Here is a 19675-nt window from a genome sequence, read left to right on the forward strand (position 1 = left end):
TTCAGCTCACTGCAACCTCTGCCTCCTGGGTTCAAGCGATTCTCCTGCCTCAGCCTCCCAAGTAGCTAGGACTACAGGCGTGCACCACCATGCCCGGCTAATTTTTTGTATTTTTAGTAGAGACGGGGTTTCACCATGCTGTCCAGACTGGTCTCAAACTCCTGACCTTGTGATCCACCCGCCTCATCCTCCCAAAGTGCTGGGATTACAGGCATAAGCCACCGCGCCTGGCCAGTATTTGCAGTTTTCATACCTTCAGAGGCATATAATAATTTGAAATTATTTTTGGAAGATCTGTCATGAGCCAAACAAATATTTGAGACAACCCAGGACAACTGTTAAAATTCTCTTTAGAAAGAAGGCAGAAATTTATGATTAGGGTCCAATTTGCCACCAGTGGAACACAGAAACAACTATTAAGCTTATTCATTTTTATTGTCATAAGGACAGGGATGGCATATCAACCAATGTGACCACTATAACTTCCAAACTCATTTTAGGTCAAATGCAAAAATTGTAAATTAAAGTTTTGATTAGCGATAAACCTATAAGAACCTTGAAAATGTCCATTAATTTTTTAAAATTATATTTATATATTTATTATTATTATTATTATTTTGAGACAGAGTTTAGCTCTTGTTGCCCAGGCTGGAGTGCAATGGCTTGATCTCGGCTCACCACAACCTCCGTCTCCTGGATTCAAGGGATTCTCCTGCCTCAGCCTCCCAAGTAGCTAGGATTACAGGCATGTGCCACCATGCCCGGCTAATTTTGTATTTTTGGTAGAGACGGGGTTCCTCCATGTTGGTCAGGCTGCTCTCAAACTCCCTACCTCAGGTAATTCACCCACATTGGCCTCCCAAAGTGCTGCGATTACAGGCGTGAGGCACTTCGCCTGGCCATTATTATTATTTTTTGAGACAAGAGTTTCACTCCGTCACCCAGGCTGGAGTGCAGTAGTGCGATTTCGGCTCACTGCAACCTCAGCCTCCCAGATTGAAGTGATTCTTGTGCCTTAGCCTCCCAAGTAGCTGGAATTACAGGTCTGTGCGAAAATGCCCAGCTAATTTATATATTTATTATATATATATATATATATATTTTTTTTTTGAGACGGAGTCTTGCTCTATTGTCCAGGCTGGAGTGCAGTGGCGTGATCTTGGCTCACTGCAACCTCCGCCTCTCGGGTTCAGGCAATTCTCCTGCCTCAGCCTCCTGAGTAGCCAGGATTACAGGCATGTGCCACCACACCTCAGCCTCTCGAGTAGCAGGGATTACAGGTGAGTGCCACCATGCCCCACTAATTTTTGTATTTTTAGTAGAGACAGGGTTTCACTATGTTGGCCAGGCTGGTCTTGAACTCCTGACCTCAGGTGATCCACTTGCCTTGGCTTCCCAAAGTGCTCGGATTACAGGTGTGAGCCACCATGCCCGGCTAATTTTTATATTTTTAGCAGAGGCAGGGTTTCACCATGTTAGCCAGGCTGGTCTCGAACTCCTGACCTCATGTGATCTGCCTGCCTTGGCCTCCCAAAGTGCTAGGATTACAGGTGTGAGGCGCTGCGCCCAGCCGTTTATTACATTAAAAAAAAATTTTCCTAGCCAACTAATGCATGCAAGATGTCAGTATATATTATCTGATGTGCACTGTGTCAGGCACTGGAATACAAAGATGGGTAAGAAAGGCATAAAATCCTTTAAGGAGCTCATATTTTAATGAGAGGTGTCCTTTTTCTTTCTGTTTTTTTTTTTTTTTGAGACAGTCTTGCTCTGTCGCCCAGGCTGGGGTGCAGTGGCGCAATCTCTGCTCACTGCAACCTCCGCCTCCCAGGTTCAAGCGATTCTCCTGCCTCAAGGCTCCCGAATAGCTGGGATTACAGGTGCCCACCACCACGCCAGGCTATCTTTTCAGGTATTTATAATATAGTTTTCATATACAGTTACAGGAATAGTATGTTACAGAATCTAAAGAAAAATAAAGAAGTATTAGTTGAGGAGTTCAGAAGTGGGTTTATACTGTATGTACTAGGAATTGCCTGTTGAATTAAATTAACATTTCAGAAGTAACTATTTAAATCTGTATTGTTGACACTGCAGTGAAAGCAGCGAAACGTGTCAGCAGATGATTAAGTTTTATGGTTGATTTTCACACTTTCGTAGCTTGGGACCAATATCAAGTTTCTGGGAAAAACATCCTTCCTCTCTCCCCACCCTCTATCATTAACCCCGGGTTTCTGCCTGTTGGTGTTAAGTGTGTCCTTGGGACAAAGGCGAATCAGTCATTCGGTTTTCATTTTCCTCTTATCAATCTGAGAAGAGTTACTTCAGTTTTTTTCTTCCGGAGTCTAGAAAGCGCTTAGATTGTTGAATTATTACATATTCTGCATTGAAAAGTCTGTACGTCACTCGTTATTTTTTCCATTCCCAAGACCACCAGTTACTGGAATTATTTCTGGGTGAGTGGAACACCCTTTAGAAGCTGCTAGAGGAGGTATGCCTGTCCCTAGGTTATTGGCTTTCCATTGCCTAGTCTTTTAAAGAAAGCGGCACTGCTCCCACGGAAATTAACAATCATTCAATTCGGAGAGACTTGAAATCTTAAGGCCGAAGTGGAGGAAAAAACTGGATTGTTACGGGTTGGGCTACTATTTGAGAAGGGCAAGCGGGAGTTAGCGAATGGATAGGGTGTTAAAATGGGACTTTATTAAACGACTCATTACAACTGCACAAAAACTAAACCTTTGCTGGCCCCAGAGGATTTTTTTTTACAAGCTTCAAAAACCTAACTTCAAACAAAATTTAGGAAACGTAGGATTAGTATAAATTCAGTCTGGGTGCTTACAAGACCACCTCCTCTGTCACCGACAGTGGGGACAGGTGTGAGAATTTTGCAAAAGCAGCTTTCAGAACAATTTTTCAGCGCTCAATGGTGCCCCTAACAACTTCGGGGGCGGAAAACACGCCAAGCAGCGCAGCCCTCCCCTCAGTTGCTAACCTTTCCCTTTCCCACCTCGCCTCTCTCTCTCCGCCGCGGCCTGCAGCCGGGGGGGGGGGGGGGGGGGGGGGGCGTTTGTTTATGTGACGTCCGCCGTAGTAAGCAGTCCCCGCCCCCGTTTCCCTCTGGCCGCCGCGTTTCCCGCGCCGCGGAGCTTCTCCCCTTAAAAGGACAATAGAGGCCTCGGGAGCGCGCGCGGTCGCCGGGACTTCTCCCCCTCCCAGCCCGCGACGTGCGCGCGCCGGTATGCAAATAAGTTCGATTCAAGAGAATTTTGTGCCGGGAGCCGCGCGTGCGCAGAGGGAAAGCGGAATCTACACCTTCCCGGCCAGCGGTAGCAACTGCAGAACTGCAGGAGACAATCTTTCTAGACAAGGCAGTTGAGGAGGAGGGAGCGCTTGAGGGGGACTGGCCTGGCGTGCACTCCGCACCTCGGGGACATTATTGTGCGTGGAACGGCTGCTTTTGGAAGGTGAGTGACTCTCACCATGCTTCTAGTGCAAAACTGTCTCACGAGGCTTTGATTTCAGAGTGTTTTTTTTTTTCTCTTTTCACCTCCACCCACCTCCCCCCCGTCCTTCCACATACACACAGGAAGTTTTGTCTTGGAGGTGGCATTGTTGGGAGCGCTGTTTTCGTGATCTTCAGACCCCAGGTTCTTTGGTACGCTCGTGTTTAGTGTGTATTTATTAATTGGGGAGGGTATTTGAGGCAAACCGAAAGTCTCGGGGCGGGGAAGTGAGTGGAGCCTGGGCATAATTGAGGAGTCGCCGGAGTTGAGGGATCCACGTTGAAGGTGATGATGACTTTTCTCCGCCGCAGTGTTCTCTCGCGGAAAGGAGCCCGGCGGCCGAAAGGCCCGAGAGGAAAGCGACTCGTTGGCCACCGCGCAGCGGCCGGGGTCGGTGCGTCCGCGTGGGCGCGAGGCGCGGGCAGGGTCGGGCGCCGTTGTGAAACCTCGTGGTTTAGTTGACTGCAGTCCCCGGACTAGGGTGGACAATAAACGCCATTCGCTCGGAAACTAAGTTGCCATCCGCTTCCGAGCTGGCGGCCGAGGGTCTTTAAATCGGCCTTTGGGGGTCAGTGCTGGGCTCTGCCGGAGCGCACGCGGCGTGGCGTTGTTTGCTCAACTCCGGAGGGATGCGGATGCGACAATGAGAGCAACACGCGGTCGCTTAAAAACAGCCCGTCTTCCACTCGCCTGCCCTCTTCGGACCGCGCCCAAGAGCCTCTGGTGTCCGGGGTGCTTTCGGAGCCCGAAGTTTTGCTCCCGGTGCGTTCACCTGTAGCGTAGGTGTGGGCGACACCGCGAGGGCTTCCCGTTTATGGGCGGCCGTCCGCGCTGTAAGATGGCCAGGGAAGCCAACTTGGCTGGAGATGGAGGCGGCGGCGTTGTCTACGCCGCGGGAGTCAGTGAACTCCGCAGGGCACTGCTTTTTGTGCTCTACGTGACAGACCACGTGCTTCGGGCTGCGACCCTGGTCCTTGTCCGAATGTCCAGCCCCGCGTGAGCCGTGGGATGCGGCCGCCGTCGGGCAGGTCCGGCCGGCAGGACAATGTGGTTTGCTGATGATGGCGTCTTGCCAGTTTAAAAAGCAGAGTGAAAGTCGCCAACTCTCCGCCCGTGCGGGGCGGGTACTCCGGGCGTTTCTCATCAAGGACACGGCAAAACTTTGATTAAATGGGCCTGCTCCCGAGGGGAGGGTCGGGGGGCCAGGCTCCGGACTCTTCGGGGCGCGGGGTCCGGACGCCTACCCAGGGTGGTCGTCCAGTGTCCGGCCCCTGCGAAACGCTCCGACATCCCTGATGCTGCACGTAGGCAGCGCCCGGCTGGACAGAAAACAAAGGGCTGCATGTGCCCGTGCGGGCCCCCGGCGCTCGGGGCCGCCGCCTGGGCGTAGGGCCGTGCAGGTCGGAGGCCCTCGAAGTTCGGGCGAGTTTCGGGAGGGGCTTTTGTCCCTCAGCCCCCTCGTGGGGAAACTTTGGCGGCGCTACTTGTGCGAGGTGCCATGCTGGTGCGTAGGGAGGCGGCGTGCTTCCCCGCTCCGGGCGTGCGGGCGGGCGGGCGAGCGGGCGAGCGAGGGAGGCGGCACTGCCCGACGCTTCAGCGCTGGCGTCGGGGGTTGCGACGGCCGAGGGTTCCGGAGAGCTTGGCCCGGACTGCTCGGCCGGTTTCTCGTGGCCCGGGAGCCTGTGTCTGGGAGGTCTGTGGGTTCGCCTTTGAAGTCGAACTGTTGCCATGTTTGAATTACGTCAGGGCAAAGCCATGAGGAGGAACAAGCCCCGGCAGCGCGGCGTGCGGGAGGCGCGGCCTGCGGGAGGCGCCGGGCCGGGCTGGCGCGGGGCCCGTTGTTCCGGCGCAGGTGAGGGAGGCGGCGGCGAGCGACGCGGTTCACCTCCCGCTGCCCTCGCCCTCGCCCCAGCGAGCGGCCCCCGCAGGAACTTTCCTCCCGACGCGAGATGTCTTATTTACCAACAAATCCACCAGGGAGCATTCTTACTTGCTGGCTCGGCGTCTCTCTCGGCAGTCACCGGAGTGCCCGAGGGGGAAGCACGATTTACGGAAGGTGGGGACCCGAGGGCCCTGGGAGGAGCGGGGAGGCATTTTACTGCTTTCAGGGAAACGGGCGAGGGCGGCGAGCACCTCCTCCCCAGCCGAGCTGTGGCCCGCAAGTCCAGGGGACCCAGCCCCGACGACGCCCGATAAACCACCGTGGGGAAGTTCCGGGGCTCCCTGTTGCCCTACTAAGGGGAAGTGAGGACTGTGGGCGAATTGTGCGTGCGGCCAGTTTCTTTGTGTGTTTTTAGGGGGTGGGGGGAGCGGGGAGGGGCAAGGTTTGTTTTGGTGTAGGGGGAGTTGGTTTCTTGAGGTGGTAGGGCGGTGCAGTTTGTTCTGGTAACTATGACCCTAGTCAGTTTCTTTGTTTTTATTTTCTTCCTGTAACCTTCCATTACTTCAGGCACTCGGAAGATTAGGATTTACTGTTGAGTTAAACAGGGACCCTATCCGAGACAGTTTTCCCCCAGCAATTCTTTCTCCCCCTTCTTAAGTTGTCCTAAGGAGGGTTAAGAAAAGCTTTTCTTTTTCTTTTAATAATTTAAAAATGAATTTGACCTTGTTATTCAGAGTACGCTGAAAGCACCTGTTTTTGAACTGGAATTTGCCAGACTTGAAAAGCCTTTTAAAATTTTATGTCGCAAAATTGAACACATTTAGTTGCCCAATCTAAATTAAAGTCTGGGAGTTTGTTTCTGGTGGAGTTCCGGAGAAAACCCTCATGGCATTTAAAGTATTTATATAATGATTTTGGGAAGGGGGATCTTTTTTAGGCGAAAGGTATGCGTGACTCAGTGTTTGGTGGTTATTCAGTGCCTTAGGATGACCTTGAAGAAGCAAATGTTTAGGGAGTTGGGCCTTTTGGAAACATTGTAAGGAGGCTGGGGAGCTGGCTGGGGAGGAAGCTGCTCAGGAAGATGACACAGGGTAACGGCTAGCTTCTTCCAAGATCCTGTGAACTGTGGTTGACCTTCTGGTTACCTCTCCTAGATTTTTCTTTTCAAGCTAACCTTTTTTTTTTTTTGTATGTGGCCCCAGGCATAGCTCAAAAATTATGCTGGTTTGACACATGGATGCTTCTTTGGTATTTGGGGTTTGCCTGTAGTCTAGACATCCGATACCCACCACCATATCTGTTGCTTCTTTCCTGATTTCTCCTGCATTTGAATCATGTCTAAGGCCTAGAGTCTAAGTGATCATTACTAGGAAATAATACCCTTGAATGCCCCTGCCCCCACACACCTAAAAATCGATACTAGTTGAAATCCATTTTTTCTTTTCATTATTTTGTTATTAATAAACCTATTTTTCCCAAGTTTTGGTTGACCAAATTACAATATCAAAAGGCAACCTATATTAGTACATTTCTGTAGTAAATAGAAAGAGCATGTCAGGAAAATGAAAAACTTTGGACCTATTTTTCCCAAGTTTTGGTTGACCAAATTACAATACCAAAAGGCAACCTATATTAGTACATTTTTGTATTAAATAGAAAGAGCATGTCAAGAAAATGAAAAACTTTGGATTTAATAACTTTGGCTTTCCTTTCGCAGCTATTTCTCTGGGTCCTGTATTTAAAATGCATATGAGGTGCTTTGCAAATACGCTGAGATTGTTTGAGTTGCTTTTCTTAATTAGTATTTCATAGCTAAGTTATGGCTAGAATTTCCATTTCCTAGCAGATTTCATATACTACATACAGAGCTTAATGGTTTTTGTTTTACTAATTAGATGATGTAAAACAGAGATTTGGATTATCAATGTGAATGAATTCAGGGTGGGAAAGACCCACAGACAAGGTCTCTACTGCCTTCTCTTTGTATTGCTTTTGTGGGAGGTTGGAGATACGAAGTTCAATTGGTAGAATATTCTAGATCACTGGTGGACAGCAGGCCCCAAGTCTGTCTGTCCTTGCACAGTATTCTTAATTCTGTATATCTGGAACCTGAATGGTCAATTTTTTTTTTTTCCCCCAGAGTGGTTATCAAGTCCTGGGAAATCGTGACTCATAGGGCTCAAACTCAGACATATTTATGTCAGAGAAGCAATTTAAGAACCATTTTACGTGTAAAATAGAAGTTTTTCAGCTCTTATGAGGATAAATTAATCAATTTATCATGCCAGGCACATAGTAGGTTGCTTTAAAAGTATGTCATTTTCGTTTTTTCTTAAGAGATGGTAGGAATATAATTGGTTGAGCAGAAAAGGAACACATGTATTGAGGCACGAAGTTTTGCTGTTCAGAGGTTTCTGGGTCAGTAATGCTTGGGTTTCAAAGCTGTCATCATCTTATAGTCACTTTGTGATCCAGTTTTTTTCATCTGTAAAATGGTAGTAATACCTATTTTAAATAAGTTGTAATTAAGCCAGTGACATGATTGATAAATATTAGCTGCTGTTGTCCTCACAACACTGGGAAGTAGACATTTTACAGAAGATAAAACTGAGGCCTGTGTCAGTTATCGTTTCTGGGGAAACATTAAGTAAATTTTTAGTGGAAAGAATGAGTGTCTTTGGTCCCCTCCCTTACCTTATGAAAGCAGTTCTGGGAAGACACTGCCCTTGACTCTTGGTTGTCTTTTCAATTCTGATTCAACCATTTTACATCAGAAAGTCCTGCAGAAACCTGGAAAATGTCATTTTTCTTTCTTCCTGATTTCTCTTGTCCACAAGATTGTCCTGTATTTCCCACACTTAAGTTTTGATTTTGGCGTGTTATAAATTGAGACTTTTTTGTTGTCTTTTGTTTCTCCAGTTTTTTTATTGAATCTGCAACTAGGATTTTTCTGTATTATGGAAATAATCTGGAAATGTCATCTAGTCCAAAAAGGGAGTTTGTTTTCAAGGTAGGGAGGTTTTCTCTTTGCCTCAGAAATACTAATGTCACAGGTACACTGCTGTTACATATTCAAGTATGAAAGTTACAGTTGAACTTAAAGAATTTATTTCTAGCTTTGTATTTAGTTGTTTTCCACCTATTATAAGTTTGGTTTGGCTTACTGTTATTTTAATTTGGCAAATGTTAACTGTGCTGAGTTGAAGTAGCTCTCATTTCTCATTTCTCCCCACACTAGTCTAATTTCCTTCCCCCTGCTCCTGCTTGAAATAAGCAAGAAACATTTTTTCCTATAGCTTTTAAAACCTCAGGTTTTTTTTCCTACAAAAGTCTATAGACAAAATGTTAAAAAAAAGACTCCTTTTTAAAAACATTAAAAATATTTCTATGATCAATAGTGCAAACAATGACTCCTTTCAAAACATTAGTTTTTAAAATTCACGTCTTTATTGTAGACACCATTTCCCATTCCATGCCCTTAAATATACTGTTTATATTAATCTTGGCTGCCCCACTCTTTGAGTAGTTAGCAAATTCTACCCGTTTCTGTGTACTATGTACAGCCAGCACCTGGTTGTAATACAAGACTTAGTTTCTGCTCTACAGCGGTTTACTATTGAGTAGAGGAGATAATGCAGTAAACAAGAAGTGAAATCTTATGTGGTAGTTGTTCTAATAAAGGTATGGAAGGGTTTTGTAAAATAAGTAATTCTTAAGAGAATTTCCCAGGTCAAGGGGATAGAGGGTAAGCCGTCTCAGACAGAAATAACAGCCTGAGTAGAGGGTGGCTAGTTATTAAAGTTGGTTTGACACTCCTAGAATATCAGAATTCCAAGTTGGGAGCAGCTGGTAGGCAGGAGCAGATCCTGAAAAGCTTTGAATTCCTTGCCAAGGAGTTTAGATACTATCATGAAGCCAGTGTTGGTACCTTGGAAGGGAAGACTAGTAGTTGAACTTTAGGAAGATATCACATGTTTAAAGGTTCTGACAGGAGTTCATGCACCATGATGAGGAACAAACAGGCAGTGGGGATGGAAGTGAAGGAAGAAACAGAATTTCTAAGGACTTCACAATAAATTTGATGGAGGGCCATGCAGAGGGTGAAGGAAGAGCTCAATGGGCTTCCAAGTTGTTTTTGTGTGACCGTGGATGACAACCAAGATAGGTAAATAGAGGAAGAGCAGATTTGGAGGGAAGATTATATAATCAATTCTCAGGGTATTTAAAGATTGGAATGGATTGGTGGTCAGTTGGCCATATTTATCCTAGAGCTAAGGGGAGAGATTGGACCAGGGAATGAATAATAGGTATTACCAATAAGGTTGGTTAGTAACTTCCTGCGAGTGGATTGCCCAAAGACAGAAAGCAAAATGATACCTGAAATGTAAGAGGAAAAAAAGAAAGAAGATTTGTGAGTAAAAAGAATTGTCAGAGCTGAGTGCATACCTTGTGCCGATCTTTGTGTTGATGTTGTGTTGATGCCTTACAGATACTATTCAGGAGATTTGGATTTGTCATTATTATTATTATTTTGAGACTGAGCTTTGCTCTTGTTGCCTAAACTGGAGTTCAGTGGTGCGATCTTGGCTCACTGCAACCTCTGCCTCTGGGTTCAGGCAATTCTCCTGCCTCAGCCTCCTGAGTAGCTGGGATTACAGGCGCACGCCACCAGGCTGGGCTAATTTTTTGTATTTTTAGTAGAAACGGTGTTTCACCATGTTAGCCAGACTGGTCTCGAACTCCTGACCAGGTGATCCACCTGCCTCTGCCTCCCATAGTGCTGGGATTACAGGCGTGAGCCACTGTGCCCGGCCTGTCATTATTTTATAGATGAGGAAACAGGATTAGTGAGGTTAAGGAACTTTCCTGAGGTTTGGGTCAAATCAGGTGTGTATACTATCATGTATCCATTTTCTTAACATTTTTCTCAAGTTTGAAAATGGGAGAACAGCTTCATAGAGGAGTATATGGGGCTTTTCATGACCTTAAAGTCTCCCTGAAAAGGCTAAGTTCCTCTTTTCCCACAGACCTGGGCTTAAAAGAAAATCTTTAGTAATCAGAATTTTACCTTCAGTTAAATTTGTTGTATATATCTTGGGATAGATAGCATTTATTTTTCTGTAATGTGCAACTCTTATAAATTCAAGGAAATAAACAGAATTTCCCAATGTTACAGAAGGGCAAATAAAATTAGGAGTGACTTCCTATTTAGTTGTAAAGACAGAAGCAGAAATATACTCCAAATTGACTCATTGCAGACCCAAGTATGGTTATATTTTCTAACTCATAATCATCCATTAAAAGCAAATAAATATTCTTTCTGACACTTTCAATTTTTTTTTTCATCTACTGGAATTCCTCTTAATCTAGAATTGGGAGACCTAGTTTTCTTTTTCTTTTTTTTTTTCGCTCTACCAAAATTGGAGGGGCCTGGTGTTTTACACTATCTAAAGCCCAGAGACGAATTTGTAATTTTATTTTTAACCTATGCCATTTCAGTTGAAGACTTGTTTATTTCTGAATTTGACCTCTTTCCTATATAGGATGAGTTTTAGGCTCTTCTGCCAAGTGTGGATTCCATAGACAGCCACAGTTATAAATGCTTTACCATATAATTTCTCAGAGACAGGGCACATGTTTGGAGAGGCTGTTGGCAAACAAGTGGGGTCTGCTACCCCTTTCTCAGTTTTCTTCTAGACAGATTTACATTTGTCCCTTAAATTTAGCTAAATTCAGGAATTTTGCTGAGATGTAGGCTGCTATCTAGAAGCAGGTAAGAGGAAATAATGTCTTACTGCTCCATGGGTTTCCTTAACTGCAGATGAAACATGTCTCATTGTTGGGGTATACTGCAGCCAAATAGCCTAGCAGCGGGAGAATACAAAGCATTTAGTCCTGTTGACCGTTTGTGAAAAGTGTTGCTCCAGTTACACTGTTAGTGTTTACTGGATGCTGTACTTAAATGTGATTAATGATAGCATATGATTGACTAAAATGGTGTCCATGGTGGCATTACCAATTACAGGAACTCAAGTATCCCCACAGTTTGTGATCGCGCGTATTTTTTCGTGTTACTTCTTTTTCTTTCCCATCATCATGCCATTTCTAGTTTGGCTCTAAAGAAATGCATCTCCTTCACTTCAAAGTTGTCTTTGGTTGCTTAGTTCTTTTTGTCTTTGTTCACTGCTGCTTCCTTCCCACTTTACAAATCTTTTGCTTGTCTCCTGTCTGCAGTTTCCTTCCCATTCTGCTCTGTGTGTATTTAGATCTTACCAGTCTATTTCGTAGTCTCTCCCATGGAGTGTATTTTCTAATTTGTATCTCTCCATCTGTATGTCTTTGAGGAAGTTTATTTAAGCTCTCTGTGCTTTTTTAGATTACTCTTAAGGTGTGTCTTGATAACCAAGGTTATTGGAGAGTGATGCTCTTGGTTAAAAAAAAAAAGCAGGAGGTAGTAAAGTGAAAGTAAGCTTCTTTTATGCTTGTACTCCTCAGAGGCAACCACTATTTACTATTTTTAAGAACCAATTTAAAAAGAAGTTTGTGTACTTACAGTCTCATTTTAAAAACATCCTATGAGATTATACTGTATTACTACTGTTCAATTTGCTTTAAAGGTTGAAACAGCGTTCTGTGGTGTTTCAACCATAATTTAACCAATCTGAAAATTCGTTGACATTTAAGTCACTTCAACTATCTTGTGTTTTTTTTTTGTTTTTAAAGACTTAGGCCAGTTGATTTTTAGAAAGAAAAAAATGATAATTAGAAGCTAGGGTTTTGGTTTATTGGAAACTTAAGGATAGTTTCATTTGGGAGGTTGTTCCCCTAATTTGTGCATATCAGAATTTCAGTTCCCAAGATGACTTGGACAGTTGTGAAGTTAACTGTTATTTACCACGTTTGACTATTGCTCTCAATTTTCTTCCATCTAGTCCACCCAGTGTTATTACTGAGTTTTGAAAGGTACTTTTGAATATTAAAAAACGCTTTACTTCTGAATATATAAAAAAGCCAGAAGAAGGAATCTAGAAAGTGGAATTGGGGAAGTTAGAGTAACTAATGATGTCCTTCAAAGCATGTATGCCAACTAAGGTGAGCTTAACATATGTTAAATTCATCGTAATAAGAACCCTCTCCATATCCTTAAATGTGAGTTAACACCCTTATAAGATTTAAAAAGACAAGAAAATAGTTGAATTAAATTCATCACCTTTTCACTGTCTCCTATTCCGTATTAAAAAGGGTACTAAAGCTCTAAAATTTGCATTTCAGTATTTTTCATTCTGTTTCCTGGTTGGAGCTTAAAATGAACAAGTATTTAGTATTGCTGAGATTTATAAGAGATAATCTTTAATCTTATTTATCAGAAAACTTTTCTTAAATAGCATCTTTAATATAAACTATCGCTGTGAAACTCTTTTTCTTTCCTATGTATATTATTATATTCAGTAAACTTATGTGTTTAATTAGATGTAAAATTAGACATTATTCTTGATCTTTGGCTTCCCAATTTCATTAGAAGGGATTAGAATTGTCCCTTTTGTGTCTTTGATATATTGTGGTTATCTCATCCCTTTCTTGACTCAACAGCACCAAGGTTAGATTCATTAAGTTAGATTCATTAAGATCATTAAATTTATATGAAACCCACAGCTTTAAAGTAGAAGAAAACCCTACAAATCAGCCAAAACAGATGTTTAGAATTGATTGTTGTGTTTTAAAACTTTATTTTTTGTTTATATATATTGTCCATGTAATTAGTTATCTTTTTTAATTGCTTTTGCTGACTTAGCTATTACCTTTAATCTTTTTTAACTTTGGGATATTCAATTTATTTGGTCAGCTATAATTATGGCATGGTTTTTTATTTTTATTTTTATTTTTTTGAGATGAATTTTTGCTCTTGTCCCCAAGGCTGGAGTGCAGTGGCACAATCTCGGCTCACTGCATACTCTGCCTCCCAGGTTCAAGCAATTCTGCTGCCTCAGCCTCCTGAGTAGCTGAGATTTACAGGCGTCTGCCACTACTACGCCTGGCAAATTTTTTTTTATTTAGTAGAGACAGGGTTGCGTCATGTTGGTCAGGCTGGTCTCAAACTCCTGACCTCAGGTGATCCACCCACCTTGGCATCCCAAAGTGCTGGGATTACAGGCTTGAGCCACCACGCCCGGCCATGGTTGATTGTTTTTAACTGTTACAGTATTAAAACAATTTTTGGGTTTTTGGCTAATAGTAGTCAAAGAAAGAATGCCAGTGAAAGTGCTTTATAAAATGTAAAGTGCTATACAAATGACAACTTAAAATTTAAGCAACACATTTATTACACCTGTGAAAGCAAATAAAAGAAAAAACTGATAAACACAGTCCTCCTCTAAATTTCTTTCTGGCCCAGGAATGTGTGTATATTGCAAAGACAGCTATGTCAGAGATAAGCGTTACAAACTCCCATAAATAGGCATGTTTTAACTGTAACCTTTCAAATCCTGAGAAACTTCTCAAAATGTTTGTCCTATTTGAAGAAACTTCAGACAGCATACTGTAGACAGATAGATGATGATAGATGGTGTCAGAAGAAAAGAGAAAACTGGTCCAAGATGGCTGCAGTTTGGACATATGCATAATTAAACCACTGCCTACAAACTAAAGCTGACCCCTTGGGTTTGTAACTGGAGTTTGTTAAATATTTTACTGACAGATACTGGTTGTAAACTTGTTTATCAGATACAGAACAAAGGCAGGATGGAATCAATCATCCTTCCACCAGACCCTAAGGTGCCTACACAATTATTAACTTTTCTCTTCTACCCACTCAACCACATATTTACTTTACTTTAGGCATAACATCACTGAATATGAACCAAATTCTCAACTATTGCTTCACCATACCGCACATATTTTCCTGTTTAAAAAATATATAAGGACTGTGCCTCATGCAGTCTACTTCAGAGCACAGGTAATAAGCTACTGGAACTTGTGCTTCCTGGGTGTGCATCCTCAAGCTTTGTGTTTGCAAGCAGCACTTTCAGATTCAGAACACCTCCTGACTTAGTCAATCTAATGAGAAGGTATTAAAAATTATGGAGAACAAATCCTCTAAGTCGACTAAATCCCCTGCAACTGCAGAACATCTGATTCCACCTTTAGAAACCCCAGCTGGGTTAATATACAGTACTTGGGGTGCCTCATTGTGTAATTACTTAAACAAATGGACCAGGATGACTGAAGAATGACTCCACATCACAATGGCCTAAATGCAGATCCTTTGATATATGCAGACCAGGATGGAAGGTGCTAGTGCAAAAATTAAGCAACCAGAATGGGGAAACTACTTCCAGTGGTATCTTGAAAGTAGCAAAAGTGGGTAGGATGATCTTTCTTCCTTACAGAATGCTGATAAACAACTTAGAGGTATTAACAGATAGCTCTCAAATATACTCTCCTATTAAAAAAAAATCTTCAGAAGTACCTCTCTTTGGGCCTCCTTCACCACCTACACCTTCACTCTATCTTCATCTTTCTTTTTTTTTTTTGAGACGGAGTCTCGCTCTGTTGCCCAGGCTGGAGTGCAGTGGCGCGATCTCGGCTCACTGCAAACTCCGCCTCCCGGGTTCGCGCCATTGTTCTGCCTCAGCCTTCAGAGTGGCTGGGATTACAGGCGCCCGCCACCACGCCCAGCTAATTTTTTTTTGTATTTTTAGTAGAGACAGGGTTTCACCATGTTAGGCAGGATGGTCTCAATCTTGTGACCTTGTGATCCGCCCGCCTTGCCTCCTAAACTGCTGGGATTACAGGTGTGAGCCACTGTGCCCTGCCACTCTATCTTCATCTTTCTAACTCCCCAGGCTGGATCTGATTTTTCTTCTTCTGCCATCTCTTTCTCCTTGTCTGCCACTTGTTAGACTGTGACAGGAAACACGGCTCCAAAGGCCCCTGCTCTTGTTGTCCTTCCACCTACCCTGGCAGCAACCTCTTGTTCAGAAGTGAGGGACAGGAACTCCACAGGAATGCTTCCTGTGGTTGCCTCATTCTGGGAACAGCCTATAATAGGTGGGGGATTCCTAATTCTCTTTCTCTTTTTTTTAAGGGATTAAAACATTTAATTGGCCGGGTGTGGTGGCTCACGCCTGTAATCCCAGCACTTTGGGAGGCTGAGGAGGGTGGATCATCTGAGGTCAGGAGTGCGAGACCAGCCTAGCCTGGTCATTATGGTGAAACCCCATCTCTACTAAAAATACAAAAAATTAGCCGGGCGAGGTGGTGGGCACCTGTAATCCCAGCTACTTGGGAGACTGAGGCAGGAGAATCGCTTGAACCCAGGAGGTGGAGGTTGCAGTGAGCCGAGATCGTGCCATTGCACTCCAGCCTGGGCAACAAGAGCGAAACTCCGTCTCAGAAAAAACAAAACAAACAAACAAAAAAACATTTAATTACACATATACACACAGATATTACACATACTCAATGCGTTCAGAATCCCAGCAGGATGTTTGTGGAAATTAACAACTTATTCTGAAATTGTTTTGATAATGAATAGGGCCAAGAATAGCCAAGATAATCTTAAAGAATAAAGTTGAAAGACTTATCAGGTATGACTTATAAAGCTGTAGTAATTAAGATAGTATAGTATTAGTGGATAATATACAATTATATGAAAAGAATAGAGCATTCAGATACAGCCCCATATTGGATTTATGACAGCAGTACCACTGCAGTGCAATAAAGAAAAGAGTGATTCTTGGCTGCATGGGGTGGCTCACACCTGTAATCCCAGCACTTCGGGAGGCCGAGGCAGGTGGATCACCTGAGGTCAGGAGTTCCAGACCAGCCTGGCCAATATGGTGAAACCCTGTCTCTACTAAAAATACAAAAAAAAATAGCTGGGCGTGGTGGCGGGTGCCTGTAATCTCAGCTACTTGGGAGGCTGAGGCAGGAGAATCGCCTGAACCCGGGAGGTGGAGGTTGCAGTGAGCCGAGATCGTGCCATTGCACTCCAGCCTGGGCAACAAGAGCAAAACTGCGTCTCAAAAAAAAAAGAAAAAAGAAAAGAGTGATCTTTTCATTAAATGGTGCTGGGTGATCTACATATCCATGGGGAAGAGGGCCAGGGAAGAATCTTTGACCCTTACCTTTAATGCCATGTAAAAATATCACAAATTCTAGAACAATTAAAATCTAAATTTGAAAGGAAAACAAACTTCTGGAAGATAATAAAGGAGATTATTTTCCAGACCTGGAGGAAAGCAAAGATTTCTTAATCAGGACGCAAAAAGAGCTAGCTACAAAAGAAAGTGCTGATAATTTGTACTACATTAAAATTAGGAACTTAAGTTCCTCAAGACTCAGTTAAATGAGTAACAGTGAACAGAGTAAAGACATCTATGAAACATATCACCACCAAAGGTCTTGTATCCAGAAGATAAGCACATGACTGAAGAGGATACCTAAATGGCCAATAAGTTCTAGGACCCATTTGGAATCAGGGAAATGCTTATCAAAACCACACTGAGATATTACTGAAATAACAAATGACTGATACCAAGTGTTGGCAAATATCTGAAATAAATGGAGCCGTCATACAATGATGGTATGAGTGTTAACTGGTACCATCATTTTAGGAAACAGTTTAGCAAGATCTACTGAAGGTAAATTTACACATTTTCTATGACCCAGCAGTTCTATTCCTAGAAATACACACACACTCACACACACACACACACAAAATACGTAAAACAATGTTGAAAACACATTACTTGTAGTAGCCAGAACTGAAAATGTCCCAAAATGTCTATCGACCCTAGAATGGATATGCTGTCACACAACGGAATTCTGTACAGTGAAGAAAAATAAAAAATACAGCATGGATTAATCTCACAAATGTTGAACAAAAGAAGCCAGACTGAAAGAGTACATTCTGTATAGTTCCAATTAAGTTTAAAAACAGGCAAAACCAATTGATGGTGATAAATGTCAGTTGTTACCATTGGGACCAGGGAACAGTGACTGGGATGACACCTGTAGACTGCTGGTACCATCCTCTTTCTGGTCAAAAGTTACTTCTCCTTTGCCAGCTTTGTCAAACAGCTGAAAGGCTACCATAAACAAAGTATCAGGGGCACCCAGGACCAATCAAAAGGCCACACATTCTTGAAAAGATACTAGTCATTAAAATGGAAATAGCTGGTGGATGCCACCTTCATCAAGTGATCAAAGTTAGCATCATCAACGCTGGGACAACATTCCTCCCATCTTTGGTCTGGCCCACCACCCCACTTAAAAGTTCCACAGTCTTTGGGTTAGGCTGGCTTTCTCCAGAAATGTTCAAGTATGGAGTGATAAAGTCATTGGGAGACATGAAAAATTCACCATTTTTCTCAATGCTTGCATACTTCAAAAATATTGTTATAAGCTCAGTTGGATCTGCTCTCTCAGTTAAAGCCACCTTGGCAGCCGCCATGCTTGGCCCTGGGTCCAGGGGGCTGCGGGACCCACTCACTGGCTTGCTCATGCTCGGTCCCAGTGGTTCACTTCCAGTACCAGCAGCGTGTGTGCCCGGCCTGCCTGGAGTCCTGATTCTCTATCAACCCTAGTCGAAGGCCAAATTATGGGCCATAGTTAAGGAATTTCCTGACCCTTATGAAGATTGGATTTGCTTTACCAAAGAATTTGAACTCACAAAATCTATGACCCAGGTCATTCTGACATTTATCGGCTTGTCTACATGCTGGTTTCAGCTGCTTAAGCTAAGGAATAGCTAGAAAAAGCACAGTGTGGTTGGATCCCCTAACAGATCTTGTTCCTGAAAATCCAGTATGACCTCTGCCACAGCCAACTCCCCAGCTTTCAGAAGATGGCTCAAAGACGCGTGGGTATGAGCAGCTTCTCTGTTAAATGCCATTCCCTTGTTTTTTTCAAAAGATCATAGATTACGGCCGGACACTTTGGGAGGCCAAGGCGGGTGGATCATGAGGTCAGGAGTTCGAGGCCAGCCTGGCCAACTGGTGAAACCCCATCTCTACTAAAAATACAAAAATCAGCCAGTCGTGGTGGCACACACCTGTAATCCTAGTTCCTCAGGAGGCTGAGGCAGGAGAATTGCTTGAACCTCAGAGGCAGAGGTTGCAATGAGCTGAGATTGTACCACTGCACTCCAGCCTGGCGACAGAGTGAGACTCTCTCAGGAAAAAAAAAAAAAAAAAAAAAAAAGATCGTAGATTGGATTAAAATCCAGCGATGCTGCCAGAATCCAGATGGGCCTGTTGTAGATTTTTTTACCCACTTTGATAAAACATGAAAACAATATTGCAGATGTCAGTGGACAACTTTGAAAACAATAAAAATGACATATTATTAAAGTTTCCCAAACAATTTGGATGATGCACTACCCACTCTTGTCAAATGTCACATGACTGACTAAGGTGATGGCCAGAACTAATGACTGGTCAACTGGCTGACCAGTTGTTCTGCACAATGATGAAAAAGGAAAATCAAAAGGCTGTACACTTAACAATGGTAACAGTTAACCTCTTAAAACTCCCAGGCTGGGAAGTCTTGGTCCTAAGAACTCTTCTCCCCTTGTCTGTCACTACTACAAGAAACTAGGCATTTTAAAAGGAATTGCAGGACATTGAAATGGAAACAACAGGATGATAAACTGGAAAACTAGGACTCCTCTGAGGAAATAGGAGGTTTTCATTTCTCCCAATATGCTGCTTTAACTCACTCTTTGGGAGAAATTAACACAATAGTAGGCACAGGAGCTCCTGTATCAGTTATAAATTCCACCTTACTTGAAAACCCCATTTCTCAGAGGAATGAAAAAGTTAACATGGTGGGTATACCTAATAAACCTATCTCTTGCTTTAAGTTCACATCTTTGCTTTAGTGGTTCATTGGGTTTGGCTTCCTCCCAAGGGCTATGAATGTGATACCCTTAGCCAATCCCATGTTTTCCTGATATGCCCAGAAGTACCTGTTTAACCTTCTGGATTGAAATTTCCACGACATCCATAATGCTCATCTCTTTTTCCTTAAAGTGGGAAATGTTTCTGGAACTGAAACCATGGGATTGGGGAAAGCAAACCAAAAAATGCCCTCATAATATATCACAAGTTGGCCGGGCACGGTGGCTCACGCTTGTAATCCCAGCACTTTGGTAGGCTGAGGCAGGTGGATCACCTGAGGTCGGGAGTTTGAGACCAGCCTGACCAACATGGAAAAACCCCATCTCTACTAAAAAAATACAAAATTAGCCGAGCGTGGTGGTGCATTCCTGTAATCCCAGCTACTC

The 19675-nt window shown here is 43.5% G+C and overlaps 2 protein-coding genes across 2 annotated transcripts in view; one reads left to right on the plus strand and one right to left on the minus strand.

The window, feature by feature from the left end:
* Positions 1-3651: 3651 nt before the first annotated feature.
* On the minus strand, positions 3652-5069 carry LOC101139139 (uncharacterized). Its single transcript, XM_004052930.5, has one exon. It carries the CDS (start codon positions 4648-4650, stop codon positions 4171-4173), a length of 480 nt encoding a protein of 159 aa, XP_004052978.1. The 5' UTR covers positions 4651-5069; the 3' UTR covers positions 3652-4170.
* A 165-nt stretch (positions 5070-5234) lies between these two features.
* SINHCAF (SIN3-HDAC complex associated factor) overlaps positions 5235-19675 on the plus strand; it is a 43666-nt gene continuing 29225 nt past the window's right edge. The window contains exon 1 of the mRNA XM_004052933.5: positions 5235-5562. Coding sequence (XP_004052981.2) covers positions 5235-5562 — 328 coding nt within the window. The remainder of the gene's footprint in view (positions 5563-19675) is intronic.

The sequence above is a fragment of the Gorilla gorilla genome, chromosome 10, assembly GCF_029281585.2.
Source record: "Gorilla gorilla gorilla isolate KB3781 chromosome 10, NHGRI_mGorGor1-v2.1_pri, whole genome shotgun sequence".
NCBI lineage: Eukaryota > Metazoa > Chordata > Mammalia > Primates > Hominidae > Gorilla > Gorilla gorilla.

Bases quoted from the DNA above. Each gene is read 5' to 3' on its own strand.
- LOC101139139 (XM_004052930.5), bottom strand. From the start codon at position 4,650: ATGAGAAACGCCCGGAGTACCCGCCCCGCACGGGCGGAGAGTTGGCGA.